A 21,368-nucleotide genomic window follows, 5' to 3' on the forward strand; every position below is an offset into this window, starting at 1 on the left:
AAATGACTGGCAGTGGTCAGGTGTTGATCTAAATGGTCACCTTTATGTCCATTGCTAATTTTAAATGTTCTGTCCTGAGCTGGCTTGGACACATGCAAGGGAAGCCTTTAAAATCATATTTCTTTTTGTGGGGAAAGTCCAATCTCTCTAGATTATAACTGTTAATTTTGGTTTGTTTTCAAGATCTTGATGATGTCCAAATTTTGGCACGCCCTACTCGAATAAGACATTATTCTCAGAGTGAAGAAAATCCCTCTGAAGTATTCAGCACTGCACGTGAAGAGCAGGCAATACCACGAAGCAGCAGCACATCAGACATAATGGAACCATTCATAGCTGAAAGAGCTAAAGGTGCAGTTCCTGTCATTGAAAGTTCATCAGTTCCTTCAAGTTTGCAAAGTTCCACTGAGATATTCTCATTATCTAGATCCGTTGATGGTCACTTTACAGATGCACAGAGTACAGAAGGCTCTTTCGAAGTTGGTGATAGTATTTATGATCATCTTTGTCATCTGGTACATGTAGAAACTGTAGCGGCGTATTATGAGTACAGTCAGCCTACCATAGATGACAGTGAGTCAGACTTGATGTCCTCCATACGGAAATATTTTAATGAGACTATTCAAGAGTCTGAGCATACCAAAGGGAAATTAGGGAAGGACAATACTAGTGCTCCTTTAAATGAAGATAATGAGTTAACAGTAGGTGAGATGGATTTGAACGGTGAGGAGCTGGTAAGAAAGTACAATGCTTATGACCAGGATATGATGGGAGGGGAGACTGACACACAGGTAAAAATGCAAGACTTTGAAAATGCTGAAAACTTTCTTTCAGAGGAGGATTTTGTGAGTATTGCTCCATTTTCTGCTGGAGAAAATAAGGTACCAAAGACTGATAATGAACACCATAATTGCAAACAAATTGAAAGCTTTGACCAGGAAATTTCATCAAAGATGGAGTCAGAAAATCCAGAATGCAAACAGAGGAGAAAAATCTTTATTCGCCAGAAGGCAACTGAGGTAGAACGTGGAAATGTGGTGTTATCAACCGATCATCATAGATCCATGCAGACTTTCAATAAATTAGGTCATAGTAAAAGGAAACCGCTAGCTGATATCAATTGTCAAACTTCAAATGTTGCTGAAGTTACCAATGAGATTACTGATGCTCATAGCATGTTTTCAAATAAAGTTCCACATGGTACCACAATTACTGACTCACTTGCAGCTTTAAGTGCACAAACCTCTACAGCTAACCAAGAAATCACTGCAACCTTACCAGAAACACAGTTCTTAAGCATAGCAAATACGAAAAAGAATGGCAGTATGCATGTTAGTTTTAGCCCATCAACTGAGTCTGTGCAATTTCACAGCCCATTGGACAGTAAGGAAGCTCACTGGAAGTTCAGGCTTCGAAGACTTAGTGGTTTCAGCAGTGGTTCATCGGCGCCAACTGATTCGGTGAAACCTGGTGTCTATAAGCTTCTAGACACTAGAGTTTCCCATAATGAATGCAAGAACCGGAAGCCAACATTGATTACCGCTGCAAGTGTCCCTGCACTGAAGGGGAGTACAGGTGGTAGTCAGGTGGCTGGTCATGAGACAATCAGGTCCTGCAGCTTACAGGAATCAGTGCAGCAGCAAAGTTCCTTGGGTGGTGTTTATAGAACTGTTGTACACGCTTTTTCAAAGTCGAAGGCAAATGTTTCCCCACAGAGACAGAGAAAAGTACCATCAGAGGCTCCACTGAGGGATCTGTACAGTCATGTTTTGGGATATTTTGGAAGGAAAGTTGCAGGTGAGCACTAACAGTGTGCAGAGCACAAAGAGGCACCTGTTTGGCTTGATGCAACTGAAAGGCTTTCAGCAATCAAATAGCTTGGGGATGAACACGGCTCTTAATTGGTTTTGCATGCGCTTTTGATCAGCTGATATATCCTGGCAAGCATTTTACCCCTCATAAAATTAATACTAATGTTTCATTTATTTTGTGTGTGCAGGTTTTCAGTTGTTAATCTTTGAAATTAAATTTAATTGCAGTTGGTTGTGGTAAAATGCAATAATGTTTAATGCACTTCATGTCTTTGGCACTAGGGGGCAGCCTTTGTGTACTGGTACACAAGCTTTCAACAGTCTTAAGATAGAGACATTGTAGAGAAATATTTCATATTTTGGATTTCATGGAAATGAACTTAAAATAAATGTTTTTTATCTTTTCACGTTTTGAAGCAAGATTATAGAAAAATATTTTTGAATTCACATTGCAAGTTGGGAAGAAAAAATGTTGATGACAGTTTAGCTTGTAATTTCTCATCCATCAAAGATTAAAAATTGTTAACCTTTACTAATTTTGATCTAAATTATGCTAATGCTAACGTGATTACCTCTAATTGCACATGGTAAGGATAGGACATTTCTTGGGATGCTGCATGATGTGGCAAGTAACTCTTGCAATGCTAAATTCCTTTTTATTTCTTTAATTTATAAATTGTGTTATATGATTATGAATTTTATTTTTTTTATAAAAACTTCATTTCTTTTCAGTCAACAAGGAGGACCCTAATCAAAAACCTCGGCCTTTCAGCACTGATATTGGAAATAGTAGCAATCCCAACATTAGTGATCTAATGGATGAGTTTATAGCAGAAAGGTTAAGAAGTGGTAATGCAGTGGTAAGTTGATTTACTTTATTACATTACATTTTTATTTTTAACAATTGCCAATAACTTTTAAAGCACTTTTTCATCCCATTTGTCTTGATTCTTACAAACATATTTTGGATGGTGAAATAATCAAGCCACTGGGCTTTTCTGTATGATTATGTTGAATGAACTTCGGATCATTTAAAGGTATTCTCAATATATAAACTGTGCACATAGTGGGAAATAAAACTCTTTGGTAGACCTCGGGCATGTTTGATATCTTGTAAAGATAAATTAGTCCAACTGAACATTCTGAATAATGTAAATAACGAATTGAATGTTATGAATTAGACCACTAAAGTGAAATCTGCCTTCATTAAATATGCAATATGTGGTACTTCAGAAGCCATTGCTGACTGCTACAGTTACTTATTGTATTTCATCAATCATTTTTATGTTAATAACCTTTTTTTTTTTTAAACTAGAATATTTTGAGAAGGGGAAGCAGTCCTGGTAGTTTGGAAGTGCCAAAGGACCTTCCTGATTTGTTGAACAGACAGAATCAAACACGGCCTGTAGATGACCCTGGCGTCCCATCTGAGTGGACTTCCCCAGCCAGTGCTGGAAGCAGCGATCTTGTCAGTTCTGACAGCCATTCAGATTCTTTCAATGCTTTTCAATATGACGGGCAAAAATTTGAGAGTAAGTGTTTTCATTGTGGTATTTTCTTTTTATATTTTCAGATAGTGTTTATTCATTGTTATTCCCCAATTTGCATATTTCTCCTTTGATCACAGCATTAGTGCAAACTGGAGATTTATATTGTGAATACTTTTTCACTTTTGAGATAAATTTGGGCATTTAGCACAAACGGATGAATTTTGTGACCTCGTCTGCCTATTCAGATATTCCAGTTTTTGTGTTGCTAGATGTTATGGAATATTTGTGATGTGAAACTCACAGAATGTTTAAACCATGGTGATATTTACTTTCTTTGGGTTGCTTGATCAGTCAAAAAGGCCTTTATGAAATGCTGATACAAGAGCATTATGAAATTGCAGTAAACACTTTTTAAAACAGATTATGAATGGCTTCATTCGGCACCTTGAAAATCAATACACTGCAGATGCTGGAAATCAGAAAGAAAAAGAGAAAATGTTTGAAGCACTTGCTGACCGTTTCCAGTACTTTTATTTTACTTGGTATCATGTTTTAGTGTCTAGGCAGTGATGGTTTTCCATTTCATAAACAGTGGATAAAATATTCCTGGTTCTGATTTATTTGTTAAAATGAGGATGACATTGTCAGCAATGACAATCTTTTGACTTGAAACTGACAGAAATTTCCAGAGCATACATATTCATAGTAATATGTCATTCTCTGATTCCTTGCCCGCTCAAGAACACCAGCCTGCTGCCTACTCCATCACAATCTCTAAAGGTCAGTGAATTTGACGGAACAAATATTTAGAGTCAAGAGTATTTTTGTAATATGTACTGAAACAGAACAAAATTCTTATTTGTAGCAGTGGCACAATGGGTATATAAACACAGTACTCAATAAATAATAAAAAGTAAAAAGTTCAATAAACAAAAAGAAACAATGTAGTGTAAAAACAAAATGCCCAGTCATAGAAACATAGAAAATAAGTGCAGGAGGAGGCCATTCGGTCCTTCGAGCCAGCACTGCCATTCATTGTGATCATGGCTGATCGGCCCCAATCAATAACCCGTGCCTGCCTTCTCCCCATATCCCTTGATTCCATTAGCCCCTAGAGGAATCTAACTCTCTCTTAAATCCATCCAGTGACTTGGCCTCCACTGCCCTCTGTGGCAGGGAATTTCACAAAAGTCCCTAGTACAACCCAGGCAATTCGTAGTTTGGAGTTTAGTTGGAGTTTGTAGTGTTAGTAAACTAATAACCTATTTTAAACTAGAATATTTTGAGAGGGAAAGCCGTCCTGATAGTTTGGAAGTGCCAAAGGACCTTCCTGATTTGTTAAACTGACAGATGTAGACACTGCCTGTAGATGACCCTGATGTCCCATCTGAGTGGACTTCCCCAGCCCTACAATGTTGAATTAGGTCTGAGTGGGTTTTTAATAGCGTGTTACACCACATTATTACTTAACAACAGGTGTATTGAACAAGCTATCGGAGGAGGTAGTTGAGGCAGGGACTATCCCAACATTTAACAAACAGTTAGACAGGTACATGGATAGGACAGGTTTGGAAGAAAATGGACCAAATGCAAGCAGGTAGGACTAGTGTAGCTTGTGGGCAAGTTGGGTCAAAGTGCCTGTTTCCACACTGTATCGCTCTATGACTCTATTACAAGCTCTATAGCTATGAAAGCAATCTAATTTTACGTTGGTGTAATTCTTTCATAAATATACCAAAATATAATTGATTTCATTTTTAAGTTGACATTTCAGAACCCACCTACTCGCATGTTACAATCTTCATTTTGCATTTCATTAATTATATCTGAAATCTTTTTTCCCCCCCCCCGTGGTTGCATTGGAGAATTGTTTTCATTCCTTGGTTTCTTAGTTTACTTCATGGAATCTCTGTTGTACACTGTTAGAATCACTCTTCCAAACATTGTTAGAATCACTCTTGCGCACACACTGTTAGAATTGATACTTAACAACATCCAACACTGGAAATGAATAGGTCTATGCCATAGAGAGGATTCAACGTTCATCGGTAGCTTTCTTTAAGGACTGTTGTTAATGTTATTATTTTGTCACTGATTACAAATTCCAAGTCTATATTACTACTCAAAGTAACTGCTCAAAGTATCCACTGCATACTCCAGTGAGTTAGGCTGTTCACATCAATCTTGAAATTGACATATTACCCTGATGTAAATTGATGTAGGTGCATGTTGACCCCTACTTCATGCAAACGCTTGGTTGTGGATTGTTCTTTGCCATATTATTCAGTGATTCACAGCCTTGTAGGGCTTGTGTTGTTGCACCAGTGACTTGAGAATTTTTACATGGCCAGAATGAATGTAATCAGTGTTTCTCAGATCATATCCATATTTGAATTCTATATTTTCTGCATAATAACGAGTCATGAAAAAAAATCATTTGTTTGTTAGTTAGTCTGCATTTTCAGGCTGACCCAGTGTTTATACTTTATGACTAAATTATCCATTCTGCATTGGCTAAATATCTAAAATGCATGCCACAGTTCCACAAGGAATAGAAAATCACACCGAACTTTTATGTCAGAAAAATGGAAGTTATGTTATGAAAATGAGAAAAGCAAGCACACTCATTGACAAAAGAGACCAGATCATAAGGTTTAAAAACAAATGCATACAAAATGAGGCACAAAATCAGCAGGCAACTTCAGATAGACCACTGACCAAGATTTGAAGCAAGGTGAATTTTATGCACCCTTATGCTTGGGGTAATATAAAGGTACGTTAAAATTGGGATAAACTTCTCCAAAGTCTCTTTCAATATAGTGCAAAATGCAATAACAAAGTTTCTTGAACAAAATCTTTGTCACATCTTAGCATTGTCAGCTGTCTTTTGGCACTTGTGTATTTACTTGTACTAGATAAGATAGTGGAACAGAAGTGTATGAAAGGCTGCCATTTGGATTATGGAATAATTGTTTAATGTATCTCACCTCTCCCAGTTACTAGTTTGCACACACTAACAAATGTTGCTGGAGATGCAGTTAATGCTCAAAAATTGCCAGTGTAGACTAAGTTGAAACCTGTGTGGGTCTGCACTTCATGCTTGAAAATGAACTCGCTGGCAAATACGTCAAATGCAAAAGCTTTCTCAGTCATGCTACCCAAGATTTTTTTTTCTAATGAAAAGAGGCACATAACAGACATATTTTGGTTCTGTTATAGGCTTTAGCTTTGGCAGTGAAACCATTTCTGCTTTGTACACTGAAGCAGATGCAGGACTACAGCGACAAAGTGCTGAAGAACAAGAATTGGCAAGTTTAACTGCCTTGCACATTAATTCTGAAACTAGCAGTCTCAATCTACAGACAGCTTCTGCTGACACAGTTACAATCACAGGTATGTTGTGCTGTTGAGGAAGTTTAAAAGTCACTCTTGACATTAACTACTATTCCAATAGTTCTCTGGGTATCAGTTTGAAGAGCATTCATAATCTTAACGAGCCAAGACACAATGTACAGGTGTACATTGACCATGTCAGGCTGCATCTCTGGAGAACATGGATTGGTGATATTTCAGGCCGGAACCTTTCTTCAGACTGATTGTAAGGGGGAGGGGGGAGAAAGCTGGAAGAGAGGAACGTAATAGGTGGATACAAGAGAGGGGGTGTTTTTAAAGAGATGGTTGACAAAGGCCAAAGATGAAAAGACAGGTGAGAGACAAAATGATTGAAGAACTGCAAATTGTGAAGCTAGGAGAAGGAATGTAGATGGAGGGTGAGGAAAGGCACTCTGACAATGGAGGGGCAGAAATGTCAGAATGGGAAGGGGAGTGGTTAGCAACCGTGAGATCCAGTAGGCCTTGGCAGACTGAACGCAAGCGTTCGGCAAAACAGTTGCAGAGTCTATGCTTGGTCAATGTATGTGGCCACATTGGGACCAGCGAGGTGCAGTGGATGAGGTGTGTGTGAACCTCTATCCTATTTGGAAGGACTGTTGGGGTCCCTGGACGGAAGTTAGGTGTTAAATCGATTGCGATTGCTGGGGAAAGTACTGAGGGGTGTGTGGGGTAGTTTGGGTGGGATGAGTGAACCAAGGAGTTGCAGAAGGAGCGGTCTCTATGGAAGGATAGGGGTGTGAGATGGGAAGATGTGACTGGTGGGATCACGGTGAAGGTGACGTAAATGTCAGAGCATGATGTGTTGCATTTGGAGGCTGGTGGGGTGAAAAGTGAGAATTGGGAACTCTGTCTGTTCCATCTGGGGTGAGGAGGGGTGAGAGCAGCACTACATGGTGTGTTGGATTCTGGTAACTTACACCCCCTCCTCTAGACTCAAATCTATTTCTTTCCTCCCCCTCCTCTTTCACCTACAGTGCCCTCCATAATGTTTGGGACAAAGATCCATCATTTATTTATTTGCCTCTGTACTCCACAATTTGAGATTTGTAATAGAAAAAAATCACATTTCGTTAAAGTGCACATTGTCAGATTTTAATAAAGGGTATTTTTATACATTTTGGTTTTACCGTGTAGAGATTACTGCAGTGTTTATACATAGTTCCCCCATTTCTGGTAACAGCTTCTCTTTTGAGAAGCAAGGAGAGGGAAGAATTACATTTCATGGTTTTCTTCACTCCTTACAATGCTATGTACGACAGGATCGCAACTTCTACGTAACGTCTGAAGATACGCAACGTCTGAAGAAGGGTTTCGGCCCGAAACGTTACCCATCTCCTTCGCTCCATAGATGCTGCTGCACCCGCTGAGTTTCTCCAGCATTTTTGTGTACCTTTGCAACTTCTACTGATGTGTGGATGGCTGTTGGCTCGCTAGAAACTCAGGTCTTGTTTTTGGTACTGCTGGGTATCCACAGCCACCTCCTCACCTCGCAAACCAGGTGGGGGAGACTTAGTCGACAATTATCTGACCATGGAGCAGGTAGCACGAGATTACATGGTACCCATGGCAGGGAACATGTTTCATTATGTTCTGTCTCTATCTGGACTATACATAATGGACGATTAAAGCAGTCTTGCTTACTTGAACTTTATTGTCTTTGTGCAGTCATCATCCGAACTAGGCCGCGCCCCCGGTGTCGTGGCACTGTAATTTCCTGAAAAGGATTATTAAAGGTATAATCTAATCTAATCTAATCTAATGTTTAGGACACAGCAATGTCACATAAATGAAAGTAGTTATGTTTAGTATTTTGTTGCATATCCTTTGCATGCAATGACTGCTTGAAGTCTGCGATTCATGGACATTACCAGTTGCAGGGTGTCTTCTCTATTAATGATTTGGACGAGGGAATTGAATGCAACATCTCCAAGTTTGCGGATGACACGAAGCTGGGGGGCAGCGTTAGCTGTGAGGAGGATGCTAGGAGGCTGCAAGGTGACTTGGATAGGCTGGGTGAGTGGGAAAATGCATGGCAGATACAGTATAATGTGGATAAATGTGAGGTTGTCCACTTTGGTGGAAAAACCGGGAAAGTTGACTATTATCTGAATGGTGGCCGATTAGGAAAAGGGGAGATGCAACGAGACCTGGGTGTCATGGTACACCAGTCATTGAAAGTAGGCATGCAGCTGCAGCAGGCAGTGAAGAAAGCGAATGGTATGTTAGCATTCATAGCAAAAGTATTTGAGTATAGGAGCAGGGAGGTTCTACTGCAGTTGTACAGGGTGTTGGTGAGACCACACCTGGAGTATTGCGTACAGTTTTGGTCTCCTAATCTGAGAAAAGACATTCTTGCCATAGAGGGAGTACAGAGAAGGTTCACCAGACTGATTCCTGGGATGTCAGGACTTTCATATGAAGAAACACTGGATACTCGGCTTATACTCGCTAGAATTTAGAAAATTGAGGGGGGATCTTATAGAAACTTACAAAATTCTTAAGGGGTTGGACAGGCTAGATGCAGGAAGATTGTTCCCGATGTTGGGGAAGTCCAGAACAAGGGGTCACAGTTTAAGGATAAGGGGGAAATCTTTTAGGACCGAGATGAGAAAAACATTTTTCACACAGAGAGTGGTGAATCTCTGGAATTCTCTGCCACAGAAGGTAGTTGAGGCCAGTTCATTGGCTATATTTAAGAGGGAGTTAGATGTGGTCCTTGTGGCTAAAGGGATCAGGGGGTATGGAGAGAAGGCAGGTACAGGATACTGAGTTGGATGATCAGCCATGATCACATTGAACGGCGGTGCAGGCTCGAAGGGCCGAATGGCCTACTCCTGCACCTAATTTCTATGTTTCTATGATGCTCTGCCAGGCCTGTATTGCAGCCATCTTTAGCTTATGCTTGTTTTGGGGGCTAGTCCCCTTCAGTTTTCTCTTTAGCATATAAAGGGCATGCTCAATTGGGTTCAGATCGGGTGATTGACATGGCCACTCAAGAATCGACCATTTTTTAGCTTTGAAAAACTCCTTTGTTGCATTAGCAGTATGTTTGGGATCATTGTCTTGCTGTAGTATGAACTGCCGGCCAATGAGTATTGAGGCATTTGTTTGAACTTGGGCAGATAGGATGCATCTATACACTTCAGAATTCATTATGCTACTACCATCAGCAGTTGGATCATTAATGAAGATAAGTGAGCCAGTACCTTCAGCAGCCATAAATGCCCAGGCCATAACACCCCCACCGTGTTTCACAGATGAGGTGGTATGCAGTTCATTCTCTCCTCCATACTTTGCTCTTGCCATCACTCTGATTTCAGTTAATCTTCATCTCATCTGTCCACAACACCTTTTTCCAGAACTGTGGTTGCTCTTTTAAGTACTTCTTGGCAAACTGTAACCCGGTCATCCTGTTTTTATGGCTAACCAGTGGTTTGCATCTTGCAGTGTTGCCTCTGTATTTCTGTTCATGAAGTCTTCTGCGGACAGTGGTCATTGACAAATCCACACCTGACTCCTGAAGAGTGTTTCTGATCTGTCGGACAGGTGTTTGGGTTTTTTTTCTTTATTATAGAGAGGAATCTTCTGTCATCAGCTGTGGAGGTCTTCCTTGTCATCAGCTGTGGAGGTCTTCCTTGGCTTGCCGGTCCCTTTGCGATTAGTAAGCTCACCCGTGCTCTCTTTCTTCTTAATGATGTTCCAAACTGTTGATTTTGGTAAGCCTAAGGTTTGGCTGATGTCTCCAACAGTTTTATTCTTGTTTCTCAGTCTCATAATGACTTATTTCACTTTCATTGGCACAACTTTAGTCCTCATGTTGATAAACAGCAATACAAGTTTCCAAAGGTGATGGAAAGACTGGAGGAAAGACTAGGTGCTGAGAGCTCTCTTATACCTGTATTAAGGAGGCATTTCAACACACCTGAGCAATTACAAACACCTGTGAAGCCATGTGGCCCAAACATTATGGTGCCCTGTTTGGGGGGACTATGTATAAACACAGCTGTAATTTCTACATGGTGAAACCAAAATGTATAAAAATACCCTTTAATAAAATCTAACAATGCGCACTTTAACCACATGTGATTTTTTTTTCTATTACAAATTTCAAATTATGGAGTACAGGGGCAAATAAATAAATGATGGGCCTTTGTCCCAAACATTATGGAGGGCACTGTGCACTACTGTATTTCCTGGCAACGAAGACGCTATTTTTTACCCAAAAATAAGGCATGAAAATTTACCTGCGTCTTGGAGGCCGAAGGTTAGGTTGTTAGCCAAGAAAGATAGACTTGGCTATCCCTCAGTACAGCAACATCAAGAACGATGTTGCTGTACTGAGGGATACCCAAGTCTATCCCTCATTGCTGGCAACTGATGGGAAGCGGCTGTAAAAGGACAGCAGTGCTGGGGGGGGGGGGAGTTCCTTTCCCACCATGTGGGGAGTCTGGCCTGGGTCAGCACGGGCAGGAGCGTTGAGAAGGAGGAGGTCGGGGATCATGCCAGCAACTCACTCACTCACTGCTGCCGCGGCGTTCCGGGCACAGAGCCATCGCATTGCGGCCGGGGAGGGCAGTAGCTCGGGTGGCTGCAAGCGGCTGCCGTTCCTTAAATTCTGACTGCCGCCGGGAACAGGACATGGCCTCACTTGCTGCGCTGGGTGACACTGCATGGCATTCACTGCCCGGTCCGTGTCTTTCAATGTAAACCGTACAGTGAGGGGACCAGCTCCAGAGCAAAGATCATAGGCGGAGCGGGTCAGCGGGCGATGGATAACATGACAGTGGGTGGTGGGGCTTACTCCTGTGTCAGCGCGAGTAACCTCAATTGGTCCCTTGATCGTGCTGACTCAGGAGTAACGTTTAGTGCAAGGTTAAGCCAGCAAAGTCCAATCAGGGATAGTCAGAGGGTCACCAATGAGGTAGGTAGTAGTTCAGCACTGTTCTCTGGATGTGGTAGGATGGTTCAGTTGCCTGATAACAGCTGGGAAGAAACTGTCGCTGAATCTGGAGGTGCGTTTTCACACTTCTATACCTTTTGCCCAATGGGAGAGTGCAGAAGAGGGAGTGGCCAGGGTGCAACTCGTCCTTGATTATGCTGCTGGCCTTGCCGAGGCAGTGTGAGGTATAAATTGAGTCAATAGAAGGGAGGTTGGTTTGTGTGACGGTCTGGGCTGCGTCCACAATTCACTGTAATTTTTTGCAGTCTTGGATGGAGCTATTCCCAAACCAAGCTGTGATGCATCCTGATAAAATGCTTTCTATGGTGAATTATTAATAAAATTCAAACAGGCACTGAAATTTAGAGAGATTGTATAACTCAGTTGACCTCTCATATCAATGCACGAAGTAAGCAATAATAACTATCACTGCACAGGCTTGTTTTGTTAGAGACGTTGGTAAACTCATTACTTTGCGGTGGTGGGGGGGGCACATTTAGTGTCAAGTAGGAAAATATATTTTTGTTTGTTACAAAATGAAAGAATATTGGATTCCATTAATGATATGTTGATCCTTTGTTGATATCCATTAATGATATGTTGAACTTGAGTAACTGAGTGTTATTATGGGAATGTAGTTTATAAAATTGGATTTTCACTTTCTTGTTGACCTAATTGGTTTTGGGAAAAGTCTGTTAAATGTCTATACACCTTTATTTTTATGAAGAGGCATTGACTTTTGATTGTGGAATAATTTTAGACCAAGCTCACATTACATTTTAATCAGTTTTATCCATTGTCTTACATATAGGTGCATTTTAATTTTAATGTGTTACCATGGCATTTTTACTATTTTGTTATAAAATATCTCCTTTTTCTATTTGTGTAATAAAACGGCAAATGCAATATACGGACAATCCCCGACGCGTAAGGGTTACATTCTGTAAACCCTTACATAAGTCAGATTTTACATGTCAGAATCACTTTAAAACTAGGTAGAAACAAAGAACTGCAGACGCTGGTTAATACACAAAATGACTCCGTGTTGGAGTAACTCAGCAGGTCAGGCAGCATCTCTGGAGAATATGGAGAGGTGACGTTTCACGTCAGGTCTTTCCTTCAGACTAATTCAGTTTGCTGAGTTACTCCAGCACTTTGTGTCATTTTACCTTAAAACTACGTGCCGATGCCGCTCATCTGCAGCAAGCCCTTCTTCACCAACTGCTGCACCGTCCAGTGGGCGTGACTGTTGTTGGGGCTTGCCTTGTATGGCCTGGCCGACAGCGCTTTCCCCAGGCTGCCGCACTGACAGGATGCATTCAGTCACCATGAGGTTCCCTTATTTCTCACAGCTGCAGCTCCTTCATGTCGGCCATTGTTTTGTCCCTTCCCCCACCACCACCTCCTCCTCCCCCATAGTCACCAACATAAACCTGAAGATATTGGCGACTGAGGGAGAAGGAGTAGGAAGGGGAGCAGCAGAGTGGACAAAGCAATGGCCAACAAGAAGAAGCAGCAGCTGGTGAGAGGGGAGAGAGCCCCACAGTGCCTGAGTGCATCCAGTCGGAGGCGGCGACCTGGAGAATGCTCTATCGTCTTGGGGTTATAAGGCGACCCACAGCAACAGCCGTGTTAACTGGACAGTGTGGCAGCAGGTGAAGAAGGGCTCGCTGTCGCACCCTGTAGAAGATGTCGGCAACTCGACCGGGAGTTGCTTTCCACTGCCTCCCTCGTTGCTGGAAGAACAGCGAGCCCGATCAAAGCTATGAAGCGGACAAGAAGTCCTCAACATTCCTTCCATTGCAATAACACAGGTCAGTCAGGAAATGGGACCACCTATTGTGAATTTTTTAAGTAAATCGCTAATTATGTAAGTCGGGGAGTGCCTGTATTTTGGGAATATTTACCAAATAAACAAACTGATTAATATGACTCAAAATTAACTGCCGCATATTTATGCACAATTAGTTCAGTTTGCTTTGCTAACAGAAAACAACAATTTTTGTAATGCGTTCATATTTATACAACGCATTTCTTTAAAATGAAGTAAAATGAGATGAAAGTATTATGTTAGGATAATTCCTATTGATAAAATATAATTTGAAACCGAGGGCCTGATTGTTTTCATCATTGTTCCAGTTTATATGTATAAATCATAGTTTAACCTAATTTTCACTTGTATGGTTTTAGACTTTGAAAGGTGAATATTATTCATGCTTTATGGGTACTAATGAACTGCTTACAATCTGCCTAAATTCAAAATCAGATTTTCTCTTCTGATGTTGTCTGCTCATTTATTAACTATTATTCTTTCAGGCTCTGAGAGTGCTTCTCCAACCCATTCAAATGCCTGCTCAAGATCCCAGACACCTTCTCCGACCACTTTGAATGCTGATCCTTTAGATCAAAAAGATTTGCCACTGGATGAAAAATTGCATCATTCAGTTTTGCAGACTCCTGACGACTTGGGTATTACACAGTTAATTAACTTTTAAGCAATATATATGTTTCATCTGTTAAACGTGTTACATATGACACCACATTTGAGTTACTCTGTATAATTATGACCTCCACACTTTAGGAAGTATGCATTTGCCTTAGAAAGGGTTCAACAAAATTACTAGATTGATTCTTGAAGGAAGGAAATGTCTTATACAGAGAGTTTATAGGCCAATGCTGTCTGGGCTTAAATAATGGCAGCTGAAAGACATTTTCCTGGCTGGAGATCAAGAACAGCTGGGTACTCCCTGTAAGGGAAATTCATTTTGTTGTCTCTAACTGAGACAATGACAATAAATTTGAATACAATACAATACAATACAATACAATACAATACAATACAATACAATAGATTTAAGACTGAGATGAGAAGGAATTTCTTGACTTGAAAAAGTGCAGTGGTATTGAGAGATCTTGCTCCAAAAACACTCTTGAAAGCCTTTGGTAGTTGTAGAGGTTATAGAGAATTTTTTTTTTTTTAATGTAACTTGAATTCAGCTATATTATGTAATCTTTATCACACAATTGTAGTTGAAATTAACGGGATTTCAGATCCTTTCCCACAACCACTCCCTCCTCACAGCCCCTAACTGTGATGCTGAGTAATTACTGCTGCAACCTCCAGTCAGCATTAGAGTAAACAAGCTTTAAAATTTTCAGAGCATTTTGTTCTTCAAGGTTTACAGGATTTTACAATGTTTTCACAAAATTTGGGGATTTGGAACAGGCCTAATTGCTGGAGGTTTCAAGCAGCAAAGATTTCTGGACTATAATGGAATTGTGAAGCAATAATACAATTGAATATTGACTAAAAAGTGAATGGCCACTAGTCTTCATGTACCATTATTTCAGTAGAGTGATTATTTTTAATGTTAAATTGTGGACTTTATTGTAAATATGTTCAGAAGTTGAATTTAAACTCTTAACTATAATTTTAGTGCTCATTGTCTGCTTGTAATATTAAGTTTTATATTGAACAGAAAATAGCGAGTTTCCAAATGAAGATTGCAGTGTGATGGCAGGGGGTAGTCTCAAAGGATGGCATGAAGATGTTGCCACAGTTATGTGGAGACGAATGCTTGGCATTTTGGGTGATGTAAACTGTATTAAGGATCCTGAAATTCATGCACAAGTCTTTGATTATTTGTGTGAACTCTGGCAAAATTTGGCAAAGGTAAGGTTACTCAGTTTTGCTTGTAAATTATTTGTGCTAATGTGGAATCAATTTTCCACATACATTTTCCTTGATGTTATGTCTACCTTGTGCAAATACATTGCTGCACACTAAAGTGATTTCACAGGCAGTTTGTGTTTGTGCAGAGCTGCCAAGTCGTACGGATTTTCCTTATTTTGTACGGAAATGCAATAAGAATACTGATGTACAATTTTGCATTGTTAAATATGGATTTTTATTTTTTAATCGGTGCGACTTCCTGTTTCATTAATAGTCTAAAAAAGGGTTTTGGCCCGAAACGTTGCCTATTTCCTTCGCTTCATAGATGGTGCCGCACCCGCTGAGTTTCTCCAGCAATTTTGTCTACCTTTGATTCTCCAGCAACTGCAGTTCCTTCTTGATCATTAATATACCACTCACCAGTGGAAAAGTAATAACCCGGTGAAATTGACTTAAGATCTTGCTGCTTAAAAAATGCAAGGATATAAAAAGTAATACTGTACCTCTAAAAATTATAGCAGATTAAATCTATTAGTATTTTAAATTTCAAGATCTGGATGATTATTTTTGTAAGCTTTGATCTGCCTGTCCCTCTCCAGGTTTAAACAGCGCTGTCAGTTTAACGCGTGGGAATTTGAACGAAGAGCTGTCGGCTACAGCGCTATGGGTTCTAAATATAGCGCTACCAGCTAGAGTGCTATGGGCTTTACACTTAGCGCTATGGGTCACAGACTTCGGGAAAATTCTTGTATAACAATGAGTCTTTGGAATTCTCTTTCTCAGTGGAAGTTGAGCCTTTGCTTATTTTTCAGGCAGTGGTAGAATTCTGGATAAGCCTATTGGTGAAAGGTTACAAGTGGGATTGCAGTTACATTGGGATTGGCCTTGATTTTACAAAACGGTGGGTGGGCTCAAGGGGGAGAGAGGGAGGGGTGGAGAGAGGGGGAGGATAAGGGAGATAGGGAGGGAGGGAATAAGAGAGGGAGGGAATAAGAGAGGGAAGGAGAAAAAAGGAAGGAGAGAGGGAGGGTGGGAGGGAAAGGAGGAGGGAGGGAGAGAGAGGGAGCAAGAGAGGGAGAGGGAGGCTTCCAAAATGGCTTCTACATCATCATCTGATGCTAAAAGCAGGAAGCAGCCTTTCAAACAGCAGTATACAAAGAGATGGCAATGAATGCACTGTCAAGTAAGGTGCGTAGAACACATGTCAATTGGTAGCAAAGTTATGCATTCTTGTACTCTTACATGGGTATGACCGCATATTTAAAAATAAATGGCACTGCGTAAAAATACTGATTTCCTCAGCAAATACTGATTTTCAGGTACTAGAATACTGAAATGCTCTGACAATACTTGGCAGCTCTGTTTGTGTTGTTTAATTTTTGAGAAGCTGGATGCTGAGATGTCTGCTTATGTTCGTAGCGGATTGTTCAGCAGTTGTATCTCCATAATTGTGTTCTGAACATAATAATTTGACTGAAGCTAGGCTATAGTTTTTTTTCATTTTTAAGAAGTCAGAGATGTTCTGACATTTTGAAACTTTTACTGGCTGTTCTTTTGATCAGGATGTATCTGCTGCTGGATTTGACAAGAGTATATGCACTGAATTTGCTGATAACCGAGTGAACATTTAACATCTTTTGATTGACCGTAAAAGATGACTGAACAGTTTTATGTTATGCATTCTGATTATGTTATCATAAAATTACATGGCATGGAATCAGGCCTTCTGTTCCACCTTGTCCATACCAACCAAGTTGCCTACCTGAGTTAGTCCCATTTGCCTGTGTTTGGCCCAAATCCCACTAAACCTTTACAATTCATGTAACGTCTGAGTTTGTTTTAGATCAATTCTTTGGCTGAATGCTTTGAATTGTTAACTTCATGATTATGATTAAATAATTTAATCATAGGGCAGCAGGGCGAAGACAGGAGGGTGCAGCAGGGCAAAGGCCAGCGATGCCAATAGGATTAACAAACACATCAAGAAGGCTGGCTTCGTCCTGTGGGTGGCGTTGGATTCATGGAAGGTGGTCTTGTAGGGGTGGATGCTCCTCAAACTGTGGAGCATCTTGGACAATACAGCTCACCCTCTCCATGACACACTGGGCAACCAGAGGAGTACCTTTAGCAACAGACTGGTTCCACCAAGATGCAGTACAGAACGCCACAGGAGATCCTGCTTCCCTGTGGCTCTCAGACTGAACAACTCCTCCCCCATGGCTCATGGGGTAAACTGACTCCCCTCCCCCACCCCAATCTTTGCACATCCCCAATACTTTCCACTCGTCACTTTAATTTCATGTATTTTGTGTTTTATGACTGTTTTCAGATCAATTTCCCTCCTAGGATAAATAAAATTTATCGTATCGTATCGTAAACTATCACGATGGTAAGCACTGAATGGTGGTCTTTTCTCCCCTAGCAATTCTTTTATTTCAAGTGGCCATGTGCAGTATACAGTGATGCTAATTTTATACAATGTAAATTACAGTGTTGTACCACAACATGCTAACAAACCGATCTTAAATTTCAGTTTGGTTTATAAAAGGTGTCGAATTTAGCCGGTGTGCATTCAGGTAATAAATCCTGTTTTGCCTGAAATATTCATCTGGAACTTGTCGTATAATGTGAAATGTTCCCATTGAATTATTGTCTTTCATGCCACACTTTAATTTTATTAATAAACAATGTTGTATATTTAAAGGTGAGAGATAATCTTGGAATTACAATAGACAATCAGACCTCCCCGCCGCCTTCAGTTTTGATACCACCTCTCAGAATTCTAACTCCATGGCTTTTCAAGGTAAAATAAAACTCTTTAAAAATGGGTTAATTGTGTATTATTCCAGTTTCCATCAAAAAATACTTTTAGTCATCAGTAACTTCAGAAACTGAGTTTTTAAGGGTTGACTTTACCACCGATGATTCCCATTCCACAACGTTTGGTCTGCAGTTGTGAGATGTTAAACTAACCGCATCTCGGGCAGACCCAAAAGATTGTTCTTGTTAGAATAGTACTGACAAAGAGGTTCTTTAGTGTCCAGCCTGTAATTATTGTTACTCTCTCCAACTCAAGACATTTGGGTGGTGGTTGGCAGAACCTTCATGTTTTTTTGTTAATGGTCACTTTTTCAGATAAATTTTAAATTGAGGTAACACCTGCGACCCCAGATCAATATAAAACATTCTCTCGATGTTATTGACTATTTCTCAGTGCCTTTGCTAAAATTTCCTCAAAAATGATTCTCTTTCCACAAATACTATCTGCCCCGGAGTGTATTTATATTTTGTGTTCCATTTTGAAAGCACAACGTTTGATCCACTGGCTGTGAAGTCGTTTTTTTTATCGATCAGAGTTCAAAACTGGTTTTGTGTGGTTGATGATACTACAAATTTCTATTCCCATTAAGGAATTAAAGGGGCAGGAAAATCCATTAGAGGTGCAATTGTCTGTATTTTGTATCCTCGATTGAGAAATTAATTCTTGCATTTGTTAACAGTTGAGCAAGGAAAAAAAGTGCTGACAAAAAAACTTTTTTTTCCCGAGGTGTGTGCATTGATTAAGTCAATTTTACTATTAGAATTGGGTTTGTTACCAAGACCTACATTAATGGTAAATTTAATGGCATAGAATGTTGGGAGAAATTTTGTTTAGGTTTTTCTCTGGGAAAGCCCAATGAACTCTGTAAATTGTAATGTCAAGACATGGAAAGTACCTTTTTAAAATTGTTTATTTATTTACTTCACAATACTTTGCTGCCTTTTCAATTAGTATATGGAAAGGTGTGTATGCGGGTGCAGTGGCAAATTCCCAAGTCCACATTTTTCATGGAAGTTCTACAAAATTGTGTTAAAATGAATAGCAAGCTGCTAACATAACTGTATAGCCAATGGTGAGAAAATATTTTTGTGTATAACTTAATAAAATTTTATAATTTTTGACTAATACTTTAATTACTATATATTGAAACCAGCCTTGATTAAATTATCCACAGGGAATAATTATGTATTTAAAGGTGACAGGAATATTTGACACCCCCTCCCCCATCCAAACTCAATTTTTCCACCTGAACATTTAAGCTGGTTTCAATTGGTACATATAATGGACTAGAATATGATGTTTTCTTCAATCCCATATTTAATGTTGAAGTTGCTTGTTATTTAGGCAACAACATTACCAGAAAAATACAAACAAGGAAAGCTCCATGCATATAAGCTCATCTGCAAAATTATGAAACGCCGTCAAGATGTTTCACCCAATTCTGATTTCTTGGTTCACTTCTATAATATTATGCACAGTGGACTCTTAAATCCTGATCAGGTGAGCACTTTTCTGTTTTAAATGCCTTTGGTACTGAAATATATGTATTTGGAAAATGATGCTAACTTTAAGCTATTAAGGTTTTAGTATAACCAACAAATTTTAACATTGATACATTCTGACATCATTTAAGTTGTTGTGTTTTGGAGTTCTTCATCATGTTTAAAATATTCAACCTTTGACAGTTCCAGTTTAGTCTGGCTTGAGGTTTGGTCAACTGCTTGGGTATTATTTACTGGAGAGCTTCTCTTCCACCCGTTGCTGTTGCACCTCCAACGTGATTCCATAATGACACAGAAGGCCATTTTCCTGCAAAATACCTCAATGTGAATATCCAGCCGGAACTATGAAAACATGAAAAATCCTTAATGCTTGACATTTTGTATTTTAAGTAGTTGGTGCTCAAATGTGTAATATGTAGATCAGGTATTTGATTTCTACAGTTTTGGAAATTTTGTTATGTCTAATTTAATTGTCTTAACATTTTCTTGAAAAAATCTCTTTAGGATATTGTGAATACCATCATCAAGCATTGTTCGCCAAGGTTTTTTTCTATTGGTTTGCCCGGTGCTACCATGCTAATTTGGGACTTTATAGTTGCTGCCAGCAAAGTGACCTTCTCTTCTTCGCTTAATGTAGGTCAACAAGCATATTACCATTTTTAGTGGATGTAAATGAAGGCCGGGGATGGGATTTTGTAATCCTGGCTTGTTTGTTTCATTTTATATTGGAATGTAAATAGAAATTGCTATGTGAAACATTGCCATTTTCAAAAAAATACTAACTATTATTGTATTTCTAAAGCAAATCTTTAACATTTTAAATATTATTTGATAAAGATTTTGTAGGAATGTTTTATGTGGATGTTTTTCTCATGTTATACATTGTGACTTTTAATTAGATTTCAGTCAAACATTTTTGAAGCATACTAATAATCAAATTCCTTTTTGAAATTGGAAGCATTCAAATGTGTTCCCAATGTTTTAATACTCAAAGGAAATTTAATTCTGGATTAAGTTGGCCAATTATTTCATTGACTCATATGTTTTTCCTTCTGAGACATTTGTTCAAGGACTGGTCATTGTACTTGTCTAAATATCACTAAATTGGGCTTCCTTGCAGTTTCTTGCATTCAACAAATACAAACAAAAAACAAATGAGTTTTTGACTATTTAGTTACGATTAATGTCTGAAAGCTCAGTGGAAGTTCACGATCTAATGTATTGAGCCGTAGAGCCACAGAATATATCTGATGTTGTTCTCTGATCTGTATTAAGTAGGCTTATCTCAGCAAAGTACTGTTGATTATACAACAACTGCTGTTGTGGCCATTTGGCTTATTTTGTGTGTCATTAATTATGGCATTTGTCTTTAAATTTTAGACTGCCCGTTATCATGTGGGTGGGATTTATTATGTAGTCAAGGATGTGTTTAGTGCTGGGTTTCTTGCGCAGAAGCTTAGTTTTAGTTTAGCTCGGAGCTGCATGGCAGAAGGAACACCCTTCGACCATGTAGAGTTTTGCCGAGACACGAGGAGTTTTCTAACGTTTAAAAGCGATATGCTGGAGTTTGACGAAGATTAAAGTGTACGAGTCAGATAAGAAGGTCGGATGAATATCTTATTATTTTACTTCAACAATAAAGAAACTATTAATCAAAAGACTGTGTTATGAAGCTGTTGAGAAGCTCTGAAGGACTCACGGAGAGCTCACATGCGTATTATGACATCCTCCTAAACTCA

General features: G+C 39.5%; 1 protein-coding gene across 9 annotated transcripts in view; it reads left to right on the forward strand.

Moving 5' to 3' along the window:
• The window catches only part of ralgapa1 (Ral GTPase activating protein catalytic subunit alpha 1), a 155,117-nt gene that overhangs the window by 68,722 nt on the left and 65,027 nt on the right, over positions 1-21,368 (forward strand). For 7 of the 9 annotated variants that reach the window (XR_004413089.1, XM_033027146.1, XM_033027140.1 and 4 more), the window contains 9 exons: positions 184-351; positions 2,544-2,671; positions 3,127-3,343; positions 6,521-6,694; positions 13,950-14,102; positions 15,113-15,306; positions 18,011-18,109; positions 19,472-19,627; positions 20,134-20,262. Coding sequence is in view for 8 of the 9 variants with exons in the window: in XM_033027146.1 (XP_032883037.1) it covers positions 184-351; positions 2,544-2,671; positions 3,127-3,343; positions 6,521-6,694; positions 13,950-14,102; positions 15,113-15,306; positions 18,011-18,109; positions 19,472-19,627; positions 20,134-20,262 (1,418 nt within the window). In the remaining variant the exon portion in view is untranslated. The remainder of the gene's footprint in view (positions 1-183; positions 352-2,543; positions 2,672-3,126; positions 3,344-6,520; positions 6,695-13,949; positions 14,103-15,112; positions 15,307-18,010; positions 18,110-19,471; positions 19,628-20,133; positions 20,263-21,368) is intronic. The other 2 variants (XM_033027144.1, XM_033027148.1) reach the window with 2 other exon arrangements.

This window comes from Amblyraja radiata, chromosome 9 (genome assembly GCF_010909765.2).
Source record: "Amblyraja radiata isolate CabotCenter1 chromosome 9, sAmbRad1.1.pri, whole genome shotgun sequence".
Taxonomy (NCBI): domain Eukaryota; kingdom Metazoa; phylum Chordata; class Chondrichthyes; order Rajiformes; family Rajidae; genus Amblyraja; species Amblyraja radiata.